Source organism: Pristiophorus japonicus, chromosome 3 (assembly GCF_044704955.1).
Source record: "Pristiophorus japonicus isolate sPriJap1 chromosome 3, sPriJap1.hap1, whole genome shotgun sequence".
Taxonomy (NCBI): Eukaryota; Metazoa; Chordata; class Chondrichthyes; family Pristiophoridae; genus Pristiophorus; species Pristiophorus japonicus.
The window spans coordinates 48,335,469-48,361,070 of NC_091979.1; the positions used below are offsets into that span (position 1 = coordinate 48,335,469).

The 25,602-nt window shown below is 44.8% G+C and overlaps 1 protein-coding gene across 1 annotated transcript in view; it reads right to left on the bottom strand.

The window, feature by feature from the left end:
• kif5c (kinesin family member 5C) overlaps window positions 1–25,602 on the bottom strand; it is a 279,299-nt gene that overhangs the window by 16,080 nt on the left and 237,617 nt on the right. Inside the window, exons 23-25 of the mRNA XM_070874419.1 lie at window positions 21,666–21,770; window positions 16,802–17,018; window positions 13,855–13,972 (exon numbers count right to left, since the gene is read on the bottom strand). Of these exons, the coding sequence (XP_070730520.1) occupies window positions 13,855–13,972; window positions 16,802–17,018; window positions 21,666–21,770 (440 nt within the window). The remainder of the gene's footprint in view (window positions 1–13,854; window positions 13,973–16,801; window positions 17,019–21,665; window positions 21,771–25,602) is intronic.

Consider the following 25,602-nt stretch of genomic DNA (forward strand, 5'->3'; position numbering starts at 1 on the left):
ACAATCCGGTAATTTCACGGTCATCATTACAAGTAGTGTATATGGATTTTAGCAAAGCTTTTGATAAGGTCCCACATAGCAGACTGGTCACGAAAGTAAAAGCCCATGGGATCCAGGGCAAAATGGCAAGTTGGATCCAAAATTGGCTCAGAGGCAGGAAGCAAAGGGTAATGTTTGATGGGTGTTTTTGTAACTAGAAGGCTGTATCCAGTGGGGTTCCGCAGGGCTCATTGCTGGGTCCCTTGCTTTTAGTGACATATATATCAATGACTTGGACTTCAATGTTGGGGGTATGATTAAGAAGTTTGCAGATGACACTAAAATAGGCTGTGTGGTTAATAATGAAGAAGAATAAGTTAATAAAGGATGGGATCAGTATTAGTGAGAAATGATATTGGCTCAGAGGATCAAGATGTTGAATCAGTTTGGGTGGAGATAAGGAATAATAAGGAGGAAAAGTCGCTGGTGGGCATAGTCTATAGGCCCCCTAAAAGTAGTTACACCGCTGGACGGAGTATAAATCAAGAAATAATGGCTCCTTGTAATAAAGGAACGGCAATAATCATGGGTGATTTTAACCTTCATATTGATTGGACAAAGCAAATTGGCCAGGATAGCCTTGAGGAGGAGATCATAGCATGTATCCGGGATAGTTTCCTTGAACAGTACATTGCGGAACCAACCAGGGAGCTGGCTAGCTTAGATCTCGTACTGTGTAATGAGGCAGGATTAATAAATGATATCGTAGTAAAAGGTCCTCTAGGAATGAGTGACCATAATGTGGTTGAATTTCAAATTCAGTTGGAGGGTGAGAAAGTTGGTTCTCAAACCAGGGTCCTAAGCTTAAATAAAGGAGACTACAAAGGTATGAGGACAGAGTTGGCTAAAGTGGTCTGGGAAAATAGACTAAAGTATGGGACGGTTGATGAGCACTGGCAGACATTTACGGAGATATTTCATAACTCGAAACAAAAATATATCCCAATGAGAAGGAAAGACTGTAAGAGAAGCGATAACCATCCATGGCTAACTAAGGAAATAAGGGAGGGTATCAAATTGAACACAAAGGCATATACTGTGGCCAAGACTAGTGGGAGGCCAGGGGTTTGGGAAATTTTTAAAAGCTAGCATGGAACGACTAAAAAAATCATTAAGAGAGGGAAGATAGATCATGAAAGTAAACTAGCACTAAATATAAAAACAGATAGTAAGAGTTTATACAGGGACATAAAAAGGAAAAGAGTGGCTAAAGTAAATGTTGGTCCCTGGAGGAAGAGACTGGGGAATTAATAATGGAGAACAGGGAAATGGCAGAGACGTTGAACAAATATTTTGTATCAGTCTTCATGGTGGAAGACACTAAAAACATCCCAATAGCGGATAATCAAGGAACTATGGTTAGGTATCACTAATGAAGTAGTACTAGGTAAAATAATGGGACTAAAGGCAGACAAATCCCCTGGACTTGATGCCTTACATCCTAGGGTCTTAAGAGAAGTGACTGCAGAGATAGTGGATGCATTGGTTGTAATCTACCAAAATTCCCTGGATTCTGGGGCGGTCCCAGCAGATTGGAAAACCGCAAATGTAATGCGCCTATTTAAAAAAAGAGGCAGGCAAAAACCAGGAAACTATAGACCAATTAGCCTAACATCTGTCGTTGGGAAAATGCTGGAGTCCATTATTAAGGAAGCAGTAGCGGGACATTTGGAAAAGCTTGATTCAATCAAACAGAGTCAGCATGGTTTTATGAAAGGGAAATCATGTTTGCCAAATTTGCTGGAGTTCTTTGAAGAGGGTGGATAAGGGGGAACCAGTGGATGTGGTGTATTTGGATTTCCAGAAGGCATTCGATAAGGTGCCACATAAGAGATTACTGCACAAGATAAAAGCTCACGGAGTTTGGGGGCAATATATTAGCATGGATAAAGGATTGGCTTATGAATAGAAACCAGACAGTTGGGATAAATGGGTCATTTTCCGGTTGGCAAACAGTGACTAGTGGGGGTGCCGCAGGGATCGGTGCTGGGTCATCAACTATTTACAATCCATATTAATGACTTGGATGAAGAGACGGAGTGTAATGTAGCCAAGTGTGCTGATGATACAAAGATGGGTGGGAAAGCAAATTGTGAGGAGGACACAAAAAATCTGCAAAGGAATATAGACAGTCTAAGTGAGTGGGCAAACATTTGGCAGATGGAGTATGATGTGGGAAAATGTGAGGTTATCCACTTTGTCAGAAAAAATAGAAAAGCAAATTTAAATATCAATGGAGAAAAATTGCAAAGTGCTGCAGTATAAAGGGACCTGGGGATCCTTGTGCATGAAACATAAAAAGTTAGTATGCAGTTACAGCAAGTAATCAGGAAGGTAAATGGAATGTTGGTCTTTTTTGCAAGGGGGATAGAACATAAAAGCAGAGAAGTCCTGCTACAACTGTACAGGATATTGATGCGGCCAAACCTGGAGTATTGCGTACAGTTTTGGTCTCCGTATTTAAGGAAGGATATACTTCACGATGTTGATTCCGGAGATGAGGGGGTTGACTTAAGAGGATAGGTTGAGCCTATACATATTGGAGTACAGAACTCCTAACTAACAGAAAACAAAGAGTCGGGATAAATGGTTCATTCTCGGGTTGGTAATCAGTAACTAATGGGGTGCCGCAGGGATCAGTGCTGGGACCCCAATAATTTACAATCTATATTAACAACTTCGCTGAAGGGACCGAGTGTAATGTAGCCAAGTTTGCTGATGATATAAAGATGGGAGGAAAAGCAATGTGTGAGGAGGACACAAAAAATCTGCAAAAGGACATAGACAGGCTAAGTGAGTGGCCAAAGATTTGGCAGATGGAGTATAATGTTGAAAAGTGTGAGGTTATGCACTTTGGCAGAAATAAATTGGAGAGCAAGTTATTATTTAAAGGGAGAAAGAGTGCAAAGTGCTGCAGTACAGTGGGACCTGGGAGTCCTGGTGCATGAAACACAAAAAGTTAGTATGCAGGTACAGCAAGTGATCAGGAAGGCCAATTGAATCTCGGCCTTTATTGCAAAGGGGATGGAGTATAAAAGCAGGGAAGTCTTGTTACAGTTGTACAGCGTATTGGTGAGACCACACCTGGAATACTGCATGCAGTTATGGTTTCCATATTTATGAAAGGATATACTTGCTTTGGAGGCAGTTCTGAGAAGGTTCAGTAGGTTGATTCCGGAAATGAGGGGGCTGACATATGAGGAAAGGTTGAGTAGGTTGGGTCTCTACTCATTGCTAGTCAGAAGAATGAGAGGTGATCTTATTAAAATGTATAAGATTATGAGGGGGCTTGACAAGGTGGATGCAGAGAGAATGTTTCCACTGATAGGGGAGACTAGACTAGAGGGCATGATCTTAGAATAAGGGGCCGCCCATTTAACACTGAGATGAGGTGGAATTTCTTCTCTCAGACGGTTGTAAATCTATGGAATTTGCTACCTCAGAGAGCTGTGGAAGCTGGGACATTGAATAAATTTAAGACAGAGATAGACAGTTTCTTAACCGATAAGGAAATAAGGGGTTATGGGGAACGAGCAGGGAAGTGGACCTGAGTACATGATCGGATCAGCCATGATCATATTAAATGGCGGAGCAGGCTCGAGGGGCCAAATGGCCTACTCCTGCTCCTATTTCTTATGTTATTATGTAAGAAAGCTGCAGACTGCAGGAAGATATCAATGAACTGGTCAGGTGATCAGAACAGTCGTAAATGAAATTCAATCCGGATAAGTGTGAGGTAATACATTTGGGGAGGTCTAACAAGGCAAGGGATTATACAATGCGACCGAAATTCAGGCATGTCAGATAGCTGGCGCACCTACGATTTTTTACCGCCGGGTGCGATGAGACGGCTTTCCAATCAATTTTCTGCACTTTGAACTTTTTTTAGCGTCGGACCGGAAGTCGGTCTTAATGGGGGGGGGGCGGAAGTGCAGCGGTAAGTCCTGGTGAGGGGGGGAAGTTGGGGCGGGATCGAGTCTCCGCCACTGTCACTCAGCGGCAGAGCGGTGCTGACTTCACCATGTGCATCACCACGTCTCTCCCCTCCATTTTTAAAAAAGGAGGGAGAGAGAAAATAGGGAATTATAGACCGGTCAGCCTGACATCGGTAGTGGGTAAAATGATGGAATCAATTATTAAGGATGTCATAGCAGCGCATTTGGAAAGAGGCGACATGATAGGACCAAGTCAGCATGGATTTATGAAAGGGAAATCATGCTTGACAAATCTGGAATTTTTTGAGGATGTTTCCAGGAGAGTGGACAAGGGAGAACCAGTTGATGTGGTGTATTTGGACTTTCAGAAGGCTTTCGACAAGGTCCCACACAAGGGATTAATGTGCAACGTTAAAGCACATGGGATTGGGGGTAGTGTGCTGACATGGATTGAGAACTGGTTGTCAGACAGGAAGCAGAGAGTAGGAGTAAATGGGTACTTTTCAGAATGGCAGGCAGTGACTAGTGGGGTACCGCAAGGTTCTGTGCTGGGGCCCCAGTTGTTTACATTGTACATTAATGATTTAGTTGAGGGGATTAAATGTAGTATCTCCAAATTTGCGGATGACACTAAGTTGGGTGGCAGTGTGAGCAGCGAGGAGGATGCTATGAGGCTGCAGAGTGACTTGGATCGGTTAGGTGAGTGGGCAAATGCATGGCAGATGAAGTATGATGTGGATAAATGTGAGGTTATCCACTTTGGTGGTAAAAAGAGAGAGACAGACTATTATCTGAATGGTGGCAGATTAGGAAAAGGGGAGGTGCAACGAGACCTGGGTGTCATGGTACATCAGTCATTGAAGGTTGGCATGCAGGTACAGCAGGCGGTTAAGAAAGCAAATGGCATGTTGGCCTTCATAGCGAGGGGATTTGAGTATAGGTGCAGGGAGGTGTTACTACAGTTGTATAGGGCCTTGGTGAGGCCACACCTGGAGTATTGTGTACAGTTTTGGTCTCCTAACTTGAGGAAGGACATTCTTGCTATTGAGGGAGTGCAGCGAAGGTTCACCAGACTGATTCCCGGGATGGCGGGACTGACATATCAAGAAAGACTGGATCAACTGGGCTTGTATTCACTGGAGTTCAGAAGAATGAGAGGGGATCTCTAAAGAAACGTTTAAAATTCTGACGGGTTTAGACAGGTTAGATGCAGGAAGAATGTTCCCAATGTTGGGGAAGTCCAGAACCAGTGGTCACAGTCTAAGGATAAGGGGTAAGCTATTTAGGACCGAGATGAGGAGAAACTTCTTCACCCAGAGAGTGGTGAATCTGTGGAATTCTCTACCACAGAAAGTAGTTGAGGCCATTTCACTGAATATATTCAAAAAGGAGTTAGATGTAGTCCTCACTACTAGGGAGAATCAAGGGGTATGGCGAGAAAGCAGGAATGGGGTACTGAAGTTGCATGTTCAGCCATGAACTCATTGAATGGCGGTGCAGGCTCGAAGGGCTGAATGGCCTACTCTTGCACCTATTTTCTATGTTTCTATGTTTCTATTAAAGGGGAGAGATTCGGCGATCATTTAGTTTCGGTCACTGGGCCACCAGGGAGTGTTTCGGCCAGGCCAACAGCCTGGCACCCAAGAGGGGGTGCCAGGCTGCCACCGAACCAGGGGCAATAATTGGTCGGCAGATCGGGAAGTCGGCCGGCAAAAAGAAAAACATGGCGGCCGCGGCAGTGCGCCCTCCCTTTGAAGGGCCACCGCGCTGCCATGCCGCGCACACATAGAACAAGGTGCACTGACAGAAAAAGCTGCTGGGGACACCACGCAGCGGAGTTAGGATTTTTTCAGGTAAATTTGGGGTGGAGGGTGCTGGAGGTGCGGGAGACCAGCGGTGCGCACTTTGATGATGCGCTTGCGGCAGTCAGCAGCAGCAGGGCGGAAGTGGGGACAGGCCGAAAAATCCACGAGCTAAATTTGGGTCGGGGCGGCCAATCGACTACAAAACGGCGGCCACTCGATTTCACTGCATGGCCACCACAAAACAGTGGTAACGGGCCTTATCCGGACCTTGAATTTTGGCCCCATTAAATGGTAGGACACTGAAAAGTGTAGAGGAACAAAGGGACCTTGGAGTGCAGGTCCACAGATCCCTGAAGATAGCAGGCCAGGCAGATAAGGTGGTTAAGAAGGCATATGGAATATTTGCCTTTATTCGTCAAGGCATGGAATAAAAGAGCAGGGGGGTTATGCTTGAACCGTATAAAACACTGTTTAGGCCGCAGCTGGAGTACTGTGTGTAGTTCTGGTCAAAACATTACAGGAAAGATGTGATTGCACTGGAAAGGGTGTAGAGGAGATTTACAAGAATGTTGCCTGGACTAGAGAATTTTGGCTATGAGGAATATTGGAGATGCTAGGTCTGTTTTCTTTGGAACAGAGGAGGCTGAGGGGAGACCTGATTGAGGTGTATAAAATTATGAGGGGCCTGGATAGAGTGGATAAGAAGGACCTGTTTTCTTTGGCAGAGGGTTCAACAACCAGTGAGCGTAGATTTAAAGTAATTGGGGGGAGGTTTAGATGAGATATGTGGGGAAATTTCTTCACTCAGAGGGTGGTGGGGGTCTGGAACTCACTGCCTGAAAGAGTGGTAGAGGCAGAAACCCTCATCACATTTAATAAGTACTTGGATATGCACTTGAAATGCCCTAACCTACAGACCAAGAGCTGGAAAGTCGGATTAGGCTGGATCGCTCTTGATCGGCCAGCGCGGACACGATGGGCCGAAATGGCATCCTTCCGTGCTGTAAATTTCTATTATTCTATGATTACTGATAGTAGCATTTCATTCCAGATTAAATTAATTGAATTTAAATTCCCCAGCTGCCGTGGTGGGATTTGAACTCATGTTACTGGACTAGTAATCCAGAGACCAAACCACTATGCTACCAAACCGTCAGTTCCATGAGAGAGCCTCTAGTGTTGCGAGTCTCTGCAAAATAATTATAGGCATTCTGAGGCCAATGGTAACACCGTGGACAACTTTGACAATACTCCCATTAATGTGACCTATTCTTCATTCTACAATGGGAACTGAATTACATAGAAACATCGAAACATAGAAAATAGGTGCAGAGTAGGCCATTCGGCCCTTCGAACCTGCACCACCATTCAATAAGATCATGGCTGATCATTCCCTCAGTACCCCTTTCCTGCTTTCTCTCCATACCCCTTGATCCCCTTAGCAGTAAGGGCCATATCTAACTCCCTCTTGAATATATCCAATGAACTGGCATCAACAACTCTCTGTGGCAGGAAATTCCACAGATTAACAACTCTCTGAGTGAAGAAGTTTCTCCTCATCTCAGTCCTAAATGGCCTACCCCTTATCCTAAGACTATGTTCTCTGGTTCTGGACTTCCCCAACAGCGGGAACATTCTACCCGCATCTAACCTGTCCAGTCCCGTCAGAATCTTATATGTTTCTGAGATCCCCTCTCATCTTTCTAAACTCCAATGTATAAAGGCCCAGATGATCCAGTCTCTCCTCATATGTCAGTCCAGCCATCCCGGGAATCAATCTGGTGAACCTTCACTGCACTCCCTCAATAGAAAGAACGTCCTTCCTCAGATTAGGAGACCAAAACTGAACACAATATTCCAGGTGAGGCCTCACCAAGGCCCTGTACAACTGCAGTAAGACCTCCCTGTTCCTATACTCAAATCCCCTAGCTATGAAGGCCATTTGCCTTCTTCACCGCCTGCTGTACCTGCATGCCAACTTTCAATGACTGATGAACCTTGACACCTAGGTCTCGTTGCACCTCCCCTTTTCCTAATCTGCCGCCATTCAGATAATATTCTGTCTTCACATTTTTGCCCCCAAAGTGGATAGCCTCATATTTATCCACATTATACCGCATCTGCCATGCATTTGCCCACTCACCTAACCTGTCCAAGTCACCCTGCAGCTTCTTAGCGTCCCCCTCAGCTCACACCGCCACCCAGTTTAGTGTCATCTGCAAACTTGGAAATATTACACTTAATTCCTTCATCTAAATCATTGATGTATATTGTAACGAGCTGGGGTCCCAGCACTGAGCCCTGCGGCACTCCACTAGTCACTGCCTGCCATTCTGAAAAGGACCCGTTTATCCCGACTCTCTGCTTCCTGTCAGCCAACTAGTTCTCTGTCCACGTCAGTATATTACCCCCAATACCATGTGCTTTGATTTTGCACATCAATCTCTTGTGTGGGACCTTGTCAAAAGCCTTTTGAAAGTCCAAATACACCACATCCACTGGTTCTCCCTTGTCCACTCTACTAGGTACATCCTCAAAAAATTCCAGAAGATTTGTCAAGCATGATTTCCCCTTCATAAATCCATGCTGACTTGGACAGATCCTGTCACTGCTTTCCAAATGCGCTGCTATTTTATCCTTAATAATTGATTCCAACATTTTCCCCACTACTGATGTCAGGCTAACCAGTCTATAATTACCCGCTTTCTCTCTCCCCCCCTTTTTAAAAAGTAGTGTTACATTAGCTACCCTCCAGTCCATAGGAACTGATCCAGAGTTAATAGACTGTTGGAAAATGATCACCAATGCATCCACTATTTCTAAGGCCACTTCCTTAAGTACTCTGGGATGCAGACTCTCAGGCCCCAGGGATTTATCGGCCTTCAATCCCATCAATTTCCCTAACACAATTTCCCGTCTAATAAGAATATCCTTCAGTTCCTTCTTCTCACTAGACCCTTGGTCCCCTAGTACTTCCGGAAGGTTATTTGTGACTTCCTTCGTGAAGACAGAACCAAAGTATTTGTTCAATTGGTCTGCCATTTCTTTGTTCCCCATTATAAATTCACCTGAATCCGACTGCAAGGGACCTACGTTTGTCTTCACTAATCTTTTTCTCTTCACATATCTATAGAAGTTTTTGCAGTCAGTTTTTATGTTCCCGGCAAGCTTCTTCTCGTACTCTATTTTCCCCCTCTTAATTAAACTCTTTGTCCTCCTCTGCTGAATTCTAAATTTCTCCCAGTCCTCAGGTTTGCTGCTTTTTCTGGCCAATTTATATGCCTCTTCCTTGGATTTAACACTATCCTTAATTTCCCTTGTTAGCCACGGTTGAGCCACCTTCCCCGTTTTATTTTTACTCCAGACAGGGATGTACAATTGCTGAAGTTCATCCATGTGATCTTTAAAAGTTTACCATTGCCTATCCACCGTCAACCCTTTAAGTATTATTACTTCATCAAAATGATTAAATATGGCATTAAAAATCACCAGAAGCAGTAAAGCTAATGTCTGGTCAATAAAAACAGCAGTAAGCAGCTAACAGCAGCAGTTACAGATGACTGGGTGATTTAGTTGCTGAGATTTTTACAACAGTGAAACTCTCCGATTGAAGAGTCCATTTGTCATCAAGTACTGCTTTCACCAGCTCCAGGAAGTGTGTGTTGCAGGTTTCTCAAAAGGCAAATATTTAGTCATTAGAAAGCACAAATGGCGAGCATGTCTGATGGCAGCCATATCTATTAAAATGAGCAAGACATCTTCAACTGTTCATTAATAGAGTTTGACACCAAATAAAAATCACTTTATTAAGCGAGCATCTACTGTCCCCATTACAAATCAACATTTGAAAACCTACAAAATAGAAAATGCTGTAAGGCACATGGGAGGCTAAATTAGGCCGTGTGGCTTCCACTTTTTAAATGTTCGGTGGCCACATAAGGCTCGAAAATGGAACCCGAGATGCACGCACACAGGTGTGCAGGACGCCATCTTGGTAAAGTATTTTGCACATGCGCACCTAACGACCGCCTAATGACCGGTGGCAACATGTAGAGCAGCAAGATGGTGATGCAAAGCGGATTTGAAGCCACCACTGCCATTTTCAAACTCCACACTCCAGCTGACGTCCTGTCTTAACTTTGAACAGCTAAACTGTTCATTAATAGAGATGTTCAGTAACATACTTTAGTCACGACTGCAGCCTCAAAGTAGGGCAAGGACAGCATTGCCTGTCAAGGTGACCGTGGCTCTTAATTTTTATGCATCAGTTTCCTTTTAGGCTGCTGGAGATACGAGTCTTGCACGCGCCTCATGAGAATTCGGCCATTTTCATGAACCAAAAGGGAATCCACTCCTTCAATGCGGAGCTGGTGTGTGACCGCAGGGCGCGCAGCATGCAGCTGAATGCCTGTTAACCTGACAGCAGTCCCCATTCCTTCATTCTGCGGCAGTCCTCTGTGCCACTTGTATTTGACCCACCACGGCAAGTCAAAGGCTGACTACTGGGTGAGAAAGGTTATCCACTCATGACACGGCTCATGACTCCGGTCCGAAACCCACGCACACGTGCCCAGCAGGCCTACAATGAGAGTCACGCTGCCACAAGGAACATTATAGAGCACACCATCGGTATCCTTAAGCAACAGGGTTATCTCCTGGACTAGTTTCGATCGCCTGGATGGGTCGGAGAGGAATTTTCCCAGATTTTTTTCTCCCTAAATTGGCCTGGGTTTTTATCTGGTTTTTGCCTCTGCCAGGAGATCACATGGCTCCGGTTGGGGTGGAGTGTAGAATGTTTCAGTATAAGGGGTGTCGCAGTTGTGTGAGGTGGACTGGTTGGGCTGGGTGCTCTTTGCCTTTCCGTCATTGTTCATAGGTTTATCTGTAACCTTTAGGGCTGTTGACCAAGGGTTATATGGCTCTTTGTCGGCAGGCGTGGACACGATGGGCCGAAATGGCCTCCTTCTCTGCTGTAAATTTCTATGTTTCTATATTTCTAACACTTTCACTGTCTGGGCCGCTCTGGAGGAGTCCTGCAGTACTCAGCTGACCGGGTATCAAGTTTTGTGGTAGTATGCTGCATGCTGCACAACCTGGCCATTATGAGGGCACAGCCCTTACCACCACCTATCAGGTGAGAAGCTGAGGAACAGGAGCATGGCAAAGAGGAAGAGGAGGAGGAGGAGGAAGTGCAACAGGACATGGAGGAACAGGAAGAGGAAGGGGGGGCTACAGCCCCTTTCTGCTTGGGCTCTATGCAATCAGATTATTTATGAACGACACCAGTAACCTCAACCACAGTTCTCCATCCAGCACCAGTCCCACGCTCCTTACCTTTCCTCTATCACTGACCATCACATTGTCCTCTTTCCAACAACACAAAAAATCCACCAGAAAATGCACATTACAATCCAATTTTATAAAGTCACTCATAAAATAATGCATACAAAATTAATCCAATTACCCTTGTGCATTCGCTTAGTGCCTGTGCGTCTCCTAGTGCTCTTACGAGGTTCTTCCCCAGCGGCTGCAGCATGGGTGATGGAAGGCTGCTGACCTTCAACTGAGAGACTGCAGATTACCTTGAGGATGACGTTGAATAGCTCTGGGCTTAGAGGAGTTGGCTTCAGACTGCACCATCTGGGTCTGGGCTGCAGCAGTCTGGGCTGGCTGGCCGACAGACAATAGTAAGGGCACTGGCGGAGCAGGAATGCTTGTCCTCCTGAGAGAAGACAGTAGGTTTGTCTTCCATTGGAGCCAATGCCACTCTCCTGGGGTGCACCTCAGCAATACTGGTGATCTGTTGGACAACAGATTGATGCACTGCTGTGATGCCCTGGAAGCCCCTTTGAACAGAGATAGCCAGAGTCGCAATGGCAGCAGTCTGAGCTTCAACTGCAGAAGTCAGACTTTTGATGGAAGCAGTTTGTGCTGCAACGGAAACTGATATCGGCCATCAGATGCTGCATCATGATGGGTTCCATTGGTGCACTGATCCATCCTGGAGAGCAGTTGGGGCTTTAATACCTCATTCGAAAGACAGCACCTCCAATGACGCAGCTCTCCCTCAGTAGTCCCTCAGTGCTGCACTGAAGAGTCAGCCTGGGTTATGTGCTCATGTCTCTGGAGTGGGGCTTGAGCCCATGACCTCTGACTCAGGCAAGAGTGTTACCACTGAGGCAAGGCTGACACTGCAATCATCAAGGTATATTTATCAGAACAGTTTGAAATGTCAATTTGTTTCTGCTCTTTTTGGATGCTGTTGGGCCTGCTGTGCACTATCAACATTTTCTATTATTTATTCTGCTTTTCTCTTTTTACCTTAATAGATCAAATTGCAGACACTCAGCCCATTTAATATTAATATAATTGTGAAGGAACATTGTTTTTGAGTGACAGCATTTTTACTTTGGGGTTGATAAAATGTTGAAAACTGCAATAAATAAGCCAATGGAAGAAGGAGAGTTTTCATGACAAGGCAAGCTATCACCCCATCGTGATTAATGGCCTTCAATCAAATCAAATCGCCCTATTGGTCTTCTATTGAAAACAACAGAATTCTATGCAGGCAGTAATTTCATGGTTTAGAGATAAATTACTGGAATGCAGTTTTGTAACTCATCCAAAGAACATCAACAGTGCAAATGGACAAAGACAGCGGTCGTTGTTTGGCATATTGAGTCAGCATCATTGCTTCCTGCATCAAGCAGCTTGATTCAGACAGACAAGAACTGCTGCCAAATGAACAACAAAACAAAAAAAATCTGATGTCTTCCATAGTGGCCAGACATTATTGATCAGATAAATCTACACACTGCACAATTTGCATCACAGAGTGCATTACATGTGCAGCTAAGAATTTCATTATCTATTTAATGCCAATAGCTGTTTGGGGTGATGTATTGGTAAAATAGGATGCCTTTGATAATGAGATGTTTGGATTCTCCATTTATTTACACTACAATATAACGAAAAGTACATCATGGGGCAGCAGCAATATTGGCTTACCCTGAACTGAAATGCAGACGTGAACTTTGTAAAAATGCAAACAATACTGGCATTAATGGGTAATCAACAGATAATGAGTTAATATTGTCTTATTATTTCAAACTTCAGTTGGGGCAACACTTGGACACTTACAAAATGTGTTATTGACTGAGCAGGAACTGTTGCTACCAAAAACTTTGAAATTCTGAATAAGTTCTAGAGCGGGTCAAATATAAAAGCAGCATCTCCCCAATCCACCAAAACATTCCCTCTGCAAGACGTGCTGTTTAGGCTTTGTGCCCCCACTCACCACAGACAGAAGGCCAGTAAATCCTAAATATACTCATCTTCAACTGGTCTTTCGTCAACTGATGACTCTATTCGAGGCAAACAAGATGTCATCTGTTTCATCCTTTTCTTTTCTCGTTCCCTCCTCTTCCCTTCCCCCGCACCGCCACAACCCCCACCCCTCAACCATTCACCCACACAAAATATATTCCTTCTCTCCTTCAACACTGGACAGGTTCTTCCAACTAAGGCAAGTTCAAAGCAAGACAAACAGCAGTGCTGCGAGAAGAACAATGGGTGGACCCACTTGAATCGGGTAATGGAGAAGCTTACACTACAATCTGAACACACCAACACAAAGAGAATTTTAATAAAAGAAGGAAAAGAAGACTAGATAGAACATCTTAGTCTTTTCCCAGCAGAGAAAGTTTGGTTTATTTTAAAGCAGTAAAGCTTGGGACAAACATTAAACATGTTCATATGATACTTCTTATTCGCTATTTTAATGCAGGTGTTATTTTAAATAACTCCGCTATAATAGCAGACAAAGAATGCCATGCAAATTCGTTTAGCATTCATCTGCTAATATAGCCAATGGTAATTTCTAAACTTAAATAGGCAAACGAAGAATTGAATCTTTCAACACCATGCGACTGGTCCACTGATTGATGCTTCACAACATCAGATGTCTTTTTAGAAGCAACAACATTCATAATAAAAACACTGACCAAGGATTTTTTTCCTGCTCAACAACCCACAGCTTTATCACCTTCATTTTAATTAGGCCTTATTCTACTTACTACTTGTCCTTGTTCTGATAGTAACTAGAGTTTGAGGTCACAGGTACTCCACCGCCGCGACTAACATGAAAGGCTGTTGGAGAGGATGCAGGATAATGACCAGGACGAATAGGTTTGGCTGAAATGCAAGAACAAGATACAAGCAAATTAATTTACATCAAAAATCAGGGGCATGCCCCGTCCACTCCATGCACCGACCTGGTATTGCAATATTTCCAGGAACGGTGCAACTTCGCCTCTCGGCCTTTTGGCCTAAGATCAAACACATTGGCGCAAAGTGATCTTTGGCGTTAGAGTTGATCTGGAACGAAATTGGATTAAAAAAAAATAAATTAAAAAAAAAAATTACATCAAAATGTGTGCATGTGCTCTGAAATATCAAAATATTTCTCTACATAGTCACCTTTATCTTACAACCTTGTCTTAACGATAATTTGGGATGCATTTTTAAAATGGTTCTGATGAGTGACCAGTGACGTTTGGTCACGCAATGCCGTACTTGGTAGAAACCTGATTTTTTTAAAAAACAAATTCAATATTGGGAAATATTGACACCGATAATCACAGGAAGGCAGGAAGGGAGCAGGGGGCAGAGTTAGTGACTGGAAAACCGGGATGGAGTGGGGGGGGGGGGGGAAGTGGTGAGCAGGGAGGAAGCACTCCTGCTCCTCCAGGCCCACAAACAGTGCTGGAAAGGCACTTACCTGTTCCATCTGGCCATTCTCGCCTCCTTTCAGCCGCCGGGTTTCCCAAAGCCCGGAAAACCCAGCCTCCAGGATTTCAATGTGAAACAGAGGTTAAATTTGGGGCACGAAGCCTCATTAAAATATTTTAAGAATGGACCCTCCTCTGCCCCCGCCCCAACAGGTTAGTTGCCCCCGCCCCAACAGGCCTCTGTTAAAACTGGACGTGGGCAGGTTGGGGTTGGGCTTACCATGCTTTTATTTTTAACAACCCCACTCCTGGGGGGGATTAAAATTACCCCCACTGTTTTTATGAATAAGAGGATAAAAACATAACTGGACGAAGCAATGTTGAAAGTAATTCTTGCTTTCAATATTTTAAACAACTCTCAACTCAACAAAGCTCACATCTGTCCAAGACTTGACTACTTCTTGGATGCTTTTCCAATGCCTCTCTCTCAAGGAGGATACAAGAAAAACCTGCCAGGCCATCTGTTTCACACCCCTATGTCATTGCTCCTTGCTTGTTCATTGAGTTCCAAATGCAGCATCCGACATGCGTTTCCTCCTCCCTGAATCCCTGCTGTTTTCAAATCATTCCTACTCCAACTCCAACTCATTCTTTCTCATAATCTCAAAACTGCAGAACTTCTTACCTACGATTGTTTAAATTTGTTCTCAGGATGTGGGTGATGTTGGCAAGGCCACCTTTATTACCATGCCTAGTTTCCCTGAAAACTTGGTTGGGGTGGGTGCAGGGGGAGAATTTTCTTTTGACCTACATTTTGGACCTTAGTTTCTCAAAAAAAATACTGACCAGAGTTTTGGTTGTCAACAGAAAGCGAGCCGAGATTGCCTCTTTGGAAAAGTGTCAGATCTGATTCTCTGATCGGGTGCCTCCAATTTAAATGGAAGGAACATTAAGCACTGCAGGCCTATAATTTCCCGACTCGCGCTTTCTGCAGGAGCTGTTTCTAAGGGAACCAGTCCTATTATTCTATCCAATTGAACTAAAACCATGGTGATTGAAGTTGATATCACAAATGAATGACAGTGCCATTATCAATAGATAACAACAACTACTTGTATTTATATAGTGCCTTTAACGTAATAAAATGTCCCAAGATGTTTCTCACGAATATTATGAGACAAAAAATATTGACACCCAGACACATAAGGAGAAATTAGGGCAAGTGACCAAAAACTTGGTCAAAGAGGTAGGCTTTAAGGAGCATCTTAAAGGAGGAAAGAGAGGTAGAGAGACGGAGTGGTTTAGACAGGGAACTCCAGAGCTTTGGGCCTAGGCAACAGAAGGCATGGCTCCAATTGTTGAGTGATTAAAATCAGGGATGCTCAAGAACTGAAGGGCAATTACATTCCTTCCTATTTACAAGAAACCAAACATCTTTATGGTCCACCTGCCTTTGGATCAACTTGATTTTTGACCAAGATCTGCAATGATGTTTACATTCCCACATAAATGCAATTTCAGCATCTTGACTTGTGAATGGGGTTGCACCACATGTCTTCACTCTTCCCCTCCCCGTTTCAGAATGTGTTCATTTTGAACATTTGGCAGATCTGACGAAGGGTCATCGACCCGAAATGTTAACTTTGTTTTTCTCTCCATAGATTTCCAGCATTCTCTGTTTTTATTAACCACATTTCTCAATTGGTCTGTATACAGACATTGCCTCATCACTCCCATACTTGCAAAGCTCTACTGGCTCACTGTGCCCCAATGTATCCATTTCAAACTCCTCATCTTCAACTCCCTCCATGGTTTCATTCCAAACTATTACGCCATCTTCTCCATAAATCCCTTCCTTCATTCCACCATCAAAGTCAATCTTTTAATCACTATGTACCCGCTGTCTGTAATACTCTCCACAAAATCTCATCACTTTAACTGTGTGCTCAGTCTCCTCCCCCATCTGCCCAATGACCACCTCTCTACTTTGTAAAGCAGATGGAAATGTTTTTTTATGCGAGGAGCACTATATAAATGTAAGCTGTGATCATTATAACATCAAGCATGATGCAAACAAACAGTATTTCAGCTAACACATTATTTACCTCAAGCTTTGCTTACTTTTAAATTATATTCACATTGCATCATAGTTAGAAACAATGAGATAGCTCTTCACAAACCGGAGGGGTAGCTGTGCTTTTCAGGCAATCTCAGCATTGATAAACCCACCAAACCGAGCATGCGGAACCCACATGTACAACCCAAGTGACATGAAAGCAGCAAAGCCCCTCACCAATCTGAGCTGAATGTGCCCGCTTGGCCATGTTTTTGGCTCGTACTGCTTCCTTGATTCGATCGACCTCCTGATGGTAACGCTTGCGGTCCCTCATGGCACTCTCCTTGGCTTCCTTCAGTGCACTCTCCAGTGACTTAACTCTCTCAGCTGTAGCTCGAAGTCGTTTTTCCAGCTTAGGAAGCTCACAACGAAGATCTGCATTGTCACGAACCAGCTGGAAGAAAAAAAGAACTAAGTGGATGACATTGAACCACAGGACAACTGGGGGGCAATTGTGACTTTGGCTGATGGTGTAAAACGGCCAATATCAGATCAGTCTCCAGTCAATAGAAATGAAAATAGGGAGAGATGTTTATTGGGTGGCTGATCCGATATTGCCCAAAGTCAAAATTTCCCCCATCTAATGAGCAGAAATACTGGAATGGCATAATGCACAAAAGCCAGTGGATTTTAATGGAGTTGAGGACATTGATCCAAATTTTTTTTTGGCAGTTTCTAAGCAGACAAAGTAAACACTCTGGTCACTGCTCTGCAGAATTTATAGAAAGTTAGTATGCCCCACTTTCGTTTGACGTATTGTTCACTTTATGAACTGTCACTTACAATCTGTGGAAATTTTGGGAGTGAAGTTTGGCAGGTACACCAATGCTCAAATGATGCTCAAAAGACATGAAGCATGCACCCATTCCCACATTAAATAAAAGATACAGATAAACTATTCAGATCTTTTGAAAACGATTACTTATTTATTCTCTGACTTTCCTTTCACCAAAAATGTGAACGGTTTTGCTGTCATGGTGCCGGACTTGACTTATCTCAACTGGCTCAAACAAAGCCTATACAAAAGAAAAAGTTCCGGCACCAGTTCTCATCAGATTAATGGATACTACACTGGTACCTGCACAATACAGGTCTCCCACACATGGAAGTATACAGTGCTCTTTTAACACACAGTAGGTTAGAAATTCGGTTTTCAGCGAAAACGGTATTTTTTCACCAAAATTACCGTTTTCGCTTCACTACTGCTGGTAGGTCGGATATTCAACCTTTAATTTGCGCAGCGGTAAAAATTGGCCTTGCACGAGCATTCGCTGCGCAAACAGCGAAGTTCGGCAACTTTAGTCCGAGGCCGATACTGCTGTGAAAGAGGCCTTGGGGGAGGGGGGGGGCTCAAAAATTTGAAAAAAACAACAAAAAATTCACAACAAAACATTTACAAGACACTTATCTATCGAATCGCTGAAAAATAATGAAAAAATAAAGACTTTAACTTACCTTTTTTGCAGGTCTTCATACTTACCGCTGCTGGCAGGGCTTTTCCCTGTCAGTATTCTGGGCGCAGAATACAGGTGCAGAGAGAGCCAAATTTTTGGCAAAAATGCTATTTCGGGTCTTGGACGGCAGCGCTCCTCTCCCCAGCGGTACATGGAAAGCGCCGTCGCAAAAATATTTCCAGAAGCTTCCGCTGACCGTTTTTTTGCCAAATATGGTGAAATATTGGCAAAAACCCGGTCGTAAAGTCAGCGAATTTCTGTGACAAAGTACAATTAGCACTATGATGACAACACTGACAATTAGTAGATTGCATTGCTGGGTACCTAAAGTTTCAAGAGTTGCTTCACTTTATAGATCACATTAGCATATAAAACGTATTCCAACTGTAGGCCACAAACATAGGAATGTCGGAACGAGAGTAGCGTTGAAGCACTGACCACACTCGACCAGCTCCGCTGGGCGGACCACATCTTCCGTATGCCCGACACGAGACTCCCTAAGCAAGTGCTCTACTCAGAACTCCTACACGGCAAGCGAGCTCCAGGTGGACATAGGAAACACTTCAAGGACACCCTCAAAGCCTCCTTGATAAAGCGTAACATCCCCACTGGCACCTTGGAATCCCAGGCCCACTACCACCCAAAGTGGAGGAAAAGTATCCGAGTCTCGTCGCCAAGAGCATGCAGAAACCAAGCACAGACAGCGGGAGGAGAGTGCGGCAAACCAGACTCCCCACCCTTTCCTTCAACCACTGTCTGTCCCACTTGTTACAGAGACTGTAATTCCCATATTGGACTGTACAGTCACCTGAGAACTCACTTTTAGAGTGGAAGCAAGTCTTCCTCAATTTCAAGGGACTGTCTATGATGATGGTTTAGCCACTCGAGCTGCTCCGCCATTTAATGAAATCATGACCGATCTGTGACCTAAGTCCATCTACATCATCATCATCATAGGCGGACCCTCGTATCGAGGATGACTTGCTTCCACGCCAAGAAAGGGATGAGTTCACAGGTGTTTCAGTGAAGAACCTAATATTCCAGGTCCCGAACTACATAGTGAAGGGTGGAAGATGCCTGTGCGTGGATTTTTTAACATGTGGTGGCCGTTGCACACCAACCACCACGCGGGCTTGACAGAGCTAGGTCTTGGTCCAGTGGCAAGGATTAAACAAGATGACTGGAGACCAGCTCTGCTGCACAGACCTAGTGCACACACATATTGCAGTGTGGGCTGGCCCGTGCTGCCCCCGGGAACCTCGCCTCTTCTGGGCCCTGAACTCACACCACTGCTGGACCCCGATCACATTGTTCCACGGGCACTTGATCCCTGGACATACCACTTTAGGGAGCAGCGCACGCTGGTGCAAGAGGGCGACGGCAGTGAATAGGGCGACTGGATTGGACATCACCAAGGCCCAGGTTGGTGATTGGAGCATGGGCAGGTGCAGCAGGAGCGGCGAGTGATCCATCTACAAACCTTATAACCACAATCTATATCAAAAACAGGTCAGCCTCAGCATCAACTCAACAGAACAAAGTTTCTTGGTTTGTAGGCCAACTGAGTGAGATGAGGCAGAATGCTGCTTTTTGTTTCGTGCAAACATGGTGCTCAGGACCTTGGAATGGTGGCTTACTGACAAGGGCACAGTTAATACAGGAACAGCTTGCATTGAGGATACAAAAAAAACAGGGGGCGGGAACTGTGAATGTTAATAATAGAGGTCACACCCCATAGTCAGGAATCATATGACAGAACAGTAGACATGTTTTCCTTTATATCACAGTGGGTCAATTGAGAGGGCCTTAAATAAACAACCTACAGGACGACAGAGTTAAAACTAGGAAATGCCTTGGAGCTAAAAATTCATCTCAAGAAGGCGGATATCGGCTTGGAATTGCCAATGTGGCTTCTTTACAGGGAGGTATTGTATCAGACAGTAGAAGCAGCTTGGTTGATAGATTCTAACACATAAATTCAGTGAGAAATAAACAAATAGGGAAAGAAAGGTCAGAAAGATCCAAGTGCAAAAAAAGTGAACAATTATGATGAAATTTCAGTATGGACTTTGTAAGTCCTCAGCTATATAAACTGAAAAATGGGCTCAATTTTCCCCAGTTATCTGCGCCGATTTTTTGGCGCGTGCCGCTTTTTTTGGCCTAAATTAAAATAACCAAGTTTCCCCAAAGTTTCTGTGCCAGCGTAACTCAGTTACGATTTTTTTTAGGTTAGTTTTTTTTTGCGTCATTGAGGGTGTAACCTGCTGTCTGCGCCAGTTTTTCACATTTATGCAAGTTTGGCCAACTTACATTTTTCCTAGGACGGCGTATGTGACCATTCCCAAAAAACCTCCTGGCCACTTAAGAAAAACCAGCACACATTAAAAAAATTGGCGCAGAATGACGCCATTGTTTTTATGCAAAGTTTTGGAGGGAACCAAGAAGACATTAAATATGCATCACGAAGCTTAATTTTTTTCAAACTTAAAATGGGAAAAATGGAAATCTAATGCAATTCTTTAATTTTAGATTTTTTCAAAGTGCCATGCCACCATCGAACGTCTCCTCACCGTGATCGAGGGTCGGAGCGCGGCCGACAGAATCGCTCCCTCACCCGGACACAGGGGCTCAGGGCTTGGCTTCAAAAGAAGTCCGGGGGAGCAGGGGAAGCCGAACTGAAGGCATGAGAAGCCTTACACTATGCAGTAGCTTCAAAAGAAGCTCGGGGGCGGTGGGACCAGGGGGCGGGGGAGTGGGTGGGGGCTGGGGGGGTGGATGTTTGCCAAGCATTGCACAGTTGGTTCTGCAAGTTGGTTCCAGCGTTTCTTCATTTCTTTTGGTGAAACTTTTATGTGACCTCTGCTGGTGTCCAGCTCATCCAATCTGGCCTCAATTACAGTAACTCGTGCCTCCACTTCATCCTGTGAGAAATTCTTGCTCGTTGAGCCGCGTTGCACCTTGTATTGCAGCTCCGATTTTTCCACTGAGAATTAAAATTCTCACACACAATTGGCTCTTTAAAAATGGTCGAATGCAGACCGGGAGGTGTACTGGGCATGCACGCCCATAGCAGTCACATCAAAAACGTCATTTTTTTTTCGCACATGTGCAGGGTGGGGGGGACTTTGTTTTTTCGGCGCAGACATTAGGCTCCAGCCCCCGAGCTAAAGGACAGGCTGCGTGGCGCCAATTTCAAAAAATTGAACGGGGAAACTTGCCAGTTATTTTTTTGGAATAGTCGGGAGTCAAAAGCAATGGGCGTAACTCTCGCAAAGCGCCAAAATCGGCATTGGGGAAAATTGAGCCCATTGGTTTTGAACTTTGTCACAGAATACGTTAAAAAACATTTGTAGCTGTATTGAGGTCAACACTTCAACTCAGTGAAACAAAATCCATACCGGCGTTGTTGAGTTTGAGAACCTCGTCCATCAAAAGGAAATGACAGTGTAGGCAAAATGTAGTGTTTTCTCGATCAAAAAGGGGATTAGATATTTGAAGGGGAAAGACACTAATTGTGGGGTGTTTAATGTTGGAAGAATAGACTATTTTCAGCCTTGAGCAGAATTTTGTACAAATCCCGTCCATACCTGCTTGTGAACTTTTGTAAGCTGCTCAAGGTTGTTCTCAAGAAAGGATATTTTCTGCTTCTGTGCAGCACTCCCCCCTCCATCATCTGAGTCCAGTTCAGCGCTCTGAGGAAATGCAAAACAAAATTATCAATCTGCGACCACTTGCAGAGCATGCAACTGAAAGGAATCAATGAAAATGATAGCTTTACCCTTCTGACCCAGCTCCACTTTCAGTATGTAGTGTATTGCGCTATTTACTGCAACCGAATGTCAAAGTAAAACTCCCATTGTATGGCCTATGGGGTTACCAAGTGGGAGACAGGAAATCAAAACTCAATGTGGGGAAAAATTCCTCTGCGCCCCGTTTGGGAGCAGTAACACCCGGGAGGCGGGACATTTTGCGGCAGGCACAGAAGTCCCTCCCAGATCGCTAACTTCGGGTTACCGGCCCCAAAAGGAAGTGAAGCACAAAATAACGCACTCCACTTCCTTTCTGGGGCGCAAGCGATGCAGAGGCACGGGGAGCAGGGCGCAGCATTACGCACTGGGCCCCATTGCGCTGCCATGTAGGTGGGGCTCCTCGCTTAATTAAAGGGAAGGGCCCAAGCTGCAAACACTGCAGTATAAAAATGGGCCTCCCTGGACCACCGGGGAGCGGGGATGTCATGCCAACATGTCCAGCACTCAAGCAGAGACCCACGGGGGCACTAACGGCAGGCACAAACTACCCAAATTTCTAGGCCAATATTTTTGTTAAATAGGTCAAAAAATGCCTTTGAATATGTTGGTTTAGAGTAAGTGGTCAACTGGTTCTTTTACTGACCATCTGCCTGGTGCTTACTTCACTCATTTAATTGAAGGGAAAGTTAGAACCATACAATACAGAAGGAAGCCAGTTCACCCATCATGCCTATCCCAGCTCTCTGAAAGAGCGATCCAATTAGATGAAGTCCCTTGCTGTTTTCACATAGTCCTGAATTTTTTTTCCTTTTTAAGTAAAAACCAATTCTCGTTTGAAAGTTACTAAAGTTACTACTGAATCTGCTTCTACCACCTTTTCAGGCAGTGCATTCTAGATCACAACAATTCGCTGAGTAAAAACAAATTCACTTCATCTTTCCCATGGCTTTTTCGCCAATTATCTTAAATCTGTGTCCTCTGGTTCCTGACATTCCTGCTGATGGAAAAAGTATCTCCCTATCTACTCTATCAAAACCCCTCATAATTTTGAGTTCTGCACTAATATTTTTCAATTATTAAAAATTTATCAAACAACATTCTGGAATCTTTATTGGCCAGCCCCAGCCTGTCTCCATGAGGTGGTACCTCACAGTACAAAACCTTGGAAGGAAACAGATAGAGTTAAGGACATCAGTCCCAGTGGGACCACTCGGACATCTGAAAGTATAAACCCAATAGCATTTACTTTTCTAGTGCAACTCAAAATTCATGAAGTCTACACTCTCAATTCATCCAGTGTAATGCAGATACAAAAGCAAAATACTGCAGATGCTGGAATCTGGAATAAAAACAGAAAATACTGGAAATCTCAACGGGTCAGGCAGCATCTGTGGAGAGAAAACAGAGTTAGCGTTTCGGGTCGACGATCTTTCATCAGAACTGGAGAGTGTTCGGAAAGAACAGATTCTTAACAAGCACTGAAAGAGGGAGGGGAAGAAAGAACAAAAGGGAAGATATGTGATTGGGTGGGAGGCAGGAGAGATTAGAGAGACAAAAGGGATGATGGGCTGAATTGAAATGGTAATGGCCAGAGTTCGAAAAACATTAGTCAAGATAGGGTGTGAATGGCAAAATAATGACCAGCTGCCTTAGAGAGAAGGAGAAAAAAGAAACAGGCTCGGGGGGCGGGGGGAAGGGAGCCAAAGATTGGCAGCGGTTATGCTCTGAAATTGTTGAACTTGATGTTGAGTCCGGAAGGCTGTAAAGTGCCTAAACGAAAGATGAGCTGCTGTTCCTCAAGCTTGCATTGAGTTTCATTGGAACAGAGCAGAAGACCGAGGACAGAGATATCAGAGTGGGAATGGAGCGGAGAATTAAAGTGACAGGCGACCGGAAGCTCAGGGGCACACTTGCAGACTGAACAGAGATGCTCTGCAAAGCGGTCACCTAATCTACGTTTGGTCTCCCCAATGTACAGGAGACCACATTGTGAGCAGTGACTACAGTATACTAAATTGAAAGAAGTACAAGTAAATCGCTGTTTCACCTGGAAGGAGTATTTGGGGCCCTGGATAATGGGAAGGGAGGAGGTAAAAGGGCAAGTGTTGCATCTCCTGCACTTGCACAGGAAGATGCCGTGGGAAGGGGAGGGGGTGCTGGGGGTGACTGTGGAATGGACCAGGGTGTCGTGGAGGGAGCAGTCCGTTCAGAATGCTGAGAGGGAAAGGGAGGGGAAGATATGATTGGTGGTGGGATCACGGAAATGGCAGAGGATGATCCGTTGAATGTGGAGACTGGTGGGATTAAAGGTGAGGACAAGGGGAACCCTATCATGGTTCTGAGAGGAAGGGGAAGGGTTGAGAGCAGAGGTGCAGGAAATAGAACGGACACGGTCGAGGGCCATGTTAACCACGGCGGAGGGGAAAAGGAAGACATGTCAGAGGCACTGGTGTGAAAGGTGGTGTCGTCAGAGCAGATGTGACGGAGACAGAGAAACTGGGAGAATGGAATGGAGTCCTTATAGGATGCGGGGTGGGAGGAAGTGTAGTCCAGGTAGCTGTGGGAGTCAGTGGACTTATAGTGGATACTGGTCGAAAGCCTATCCCCAGAGATGTAATACAGAATCTGCCTTGATTACGATTAAAGAAATAGTACTTGTAATGACTAGGGAGTTTCAATCATATTTCCAATAAAAGGTCAATAGGATTCAAATTATGTGTTGCATCCATCTGTGGGCGTAAAAGGAGCGCAAACCATACCAATTTAGCAGTGGGACGGCCTTAGCCCAATATATGCAGGCATTGGTCCCACTATCAAAGTCATGCGGTCCCATTTTTTAGGGGTCCCAGGGGTCACCTAAATGAGGCATTAGGCTTCTTGAAGATGACAATTAAGGGCCCGATGCCTGTTGAAGGACCCCATTCAGAAATCAGTGACCAGTGAGAGTGGGAGGTGTTGGGCCTGCTGTGCTCAGGATTCTTCAGCAGCGACCAATCTAAAGATATGTTGTCTTTTTAGCAATCACTTTCCTGTGGAGCCAGAGGGAGCAGGAATGCTCCCCCAACTCCACAGGAGTCATGGTCGCACCAGCCCCCTCCCCCGTCCTCCCTCCTGTAGCCCATTCCAACCCTTCTCGCGAGACCTACGAGGACCACTGCTCGCGAGGCAGGCGGCCCATATTTTACGTCTCCCGCCTAGCGAGCCGCCTGTGGAGGCATGACCAATGCTGACCATTCGGCCCCATTATTCAGATGAGGCCCGAAGACCTATTTCGAGCGATCCTTGGGCCTCTTGGTTCGGGCGCACGCTGTCTCCGCAGCACCGAGTCAAGACCTAAAAACAAATCCGCAGCCTCATAGACTTCAATGTGCTTGTTTAGGAGACTGACAGCTACTTAACAGGTTAGTCACTGATAGCTGTTTCTTCAGACAGTTTCATCCTCTTAGAAACATAGAAAATAGGTGCAGGAGTAGGCCATTCGGCCCTTCGAGCCTGCACCACCATTCAATAAGATCATGGCTGATCATTCACCTCAGTACCCCTTTCCTGCTTGCTCGCCATACCCCTTGATCCCTTTAGCGGTAAGGGACATATCTAACTCCCTCTTGAATAAATCCAATGAACTGGCATCAACAACTCTCTGCGGTAGGGAATTCCACAGGTTAACAACTCTCTGAGTGAAGAAGTTTCTCCTCATCTCAGTCCTAAATGACCTACCCCCATATCCTAAGACTGTGTCCCCTGGTTCTGGACTTCCCCAACATCGGGAACATTC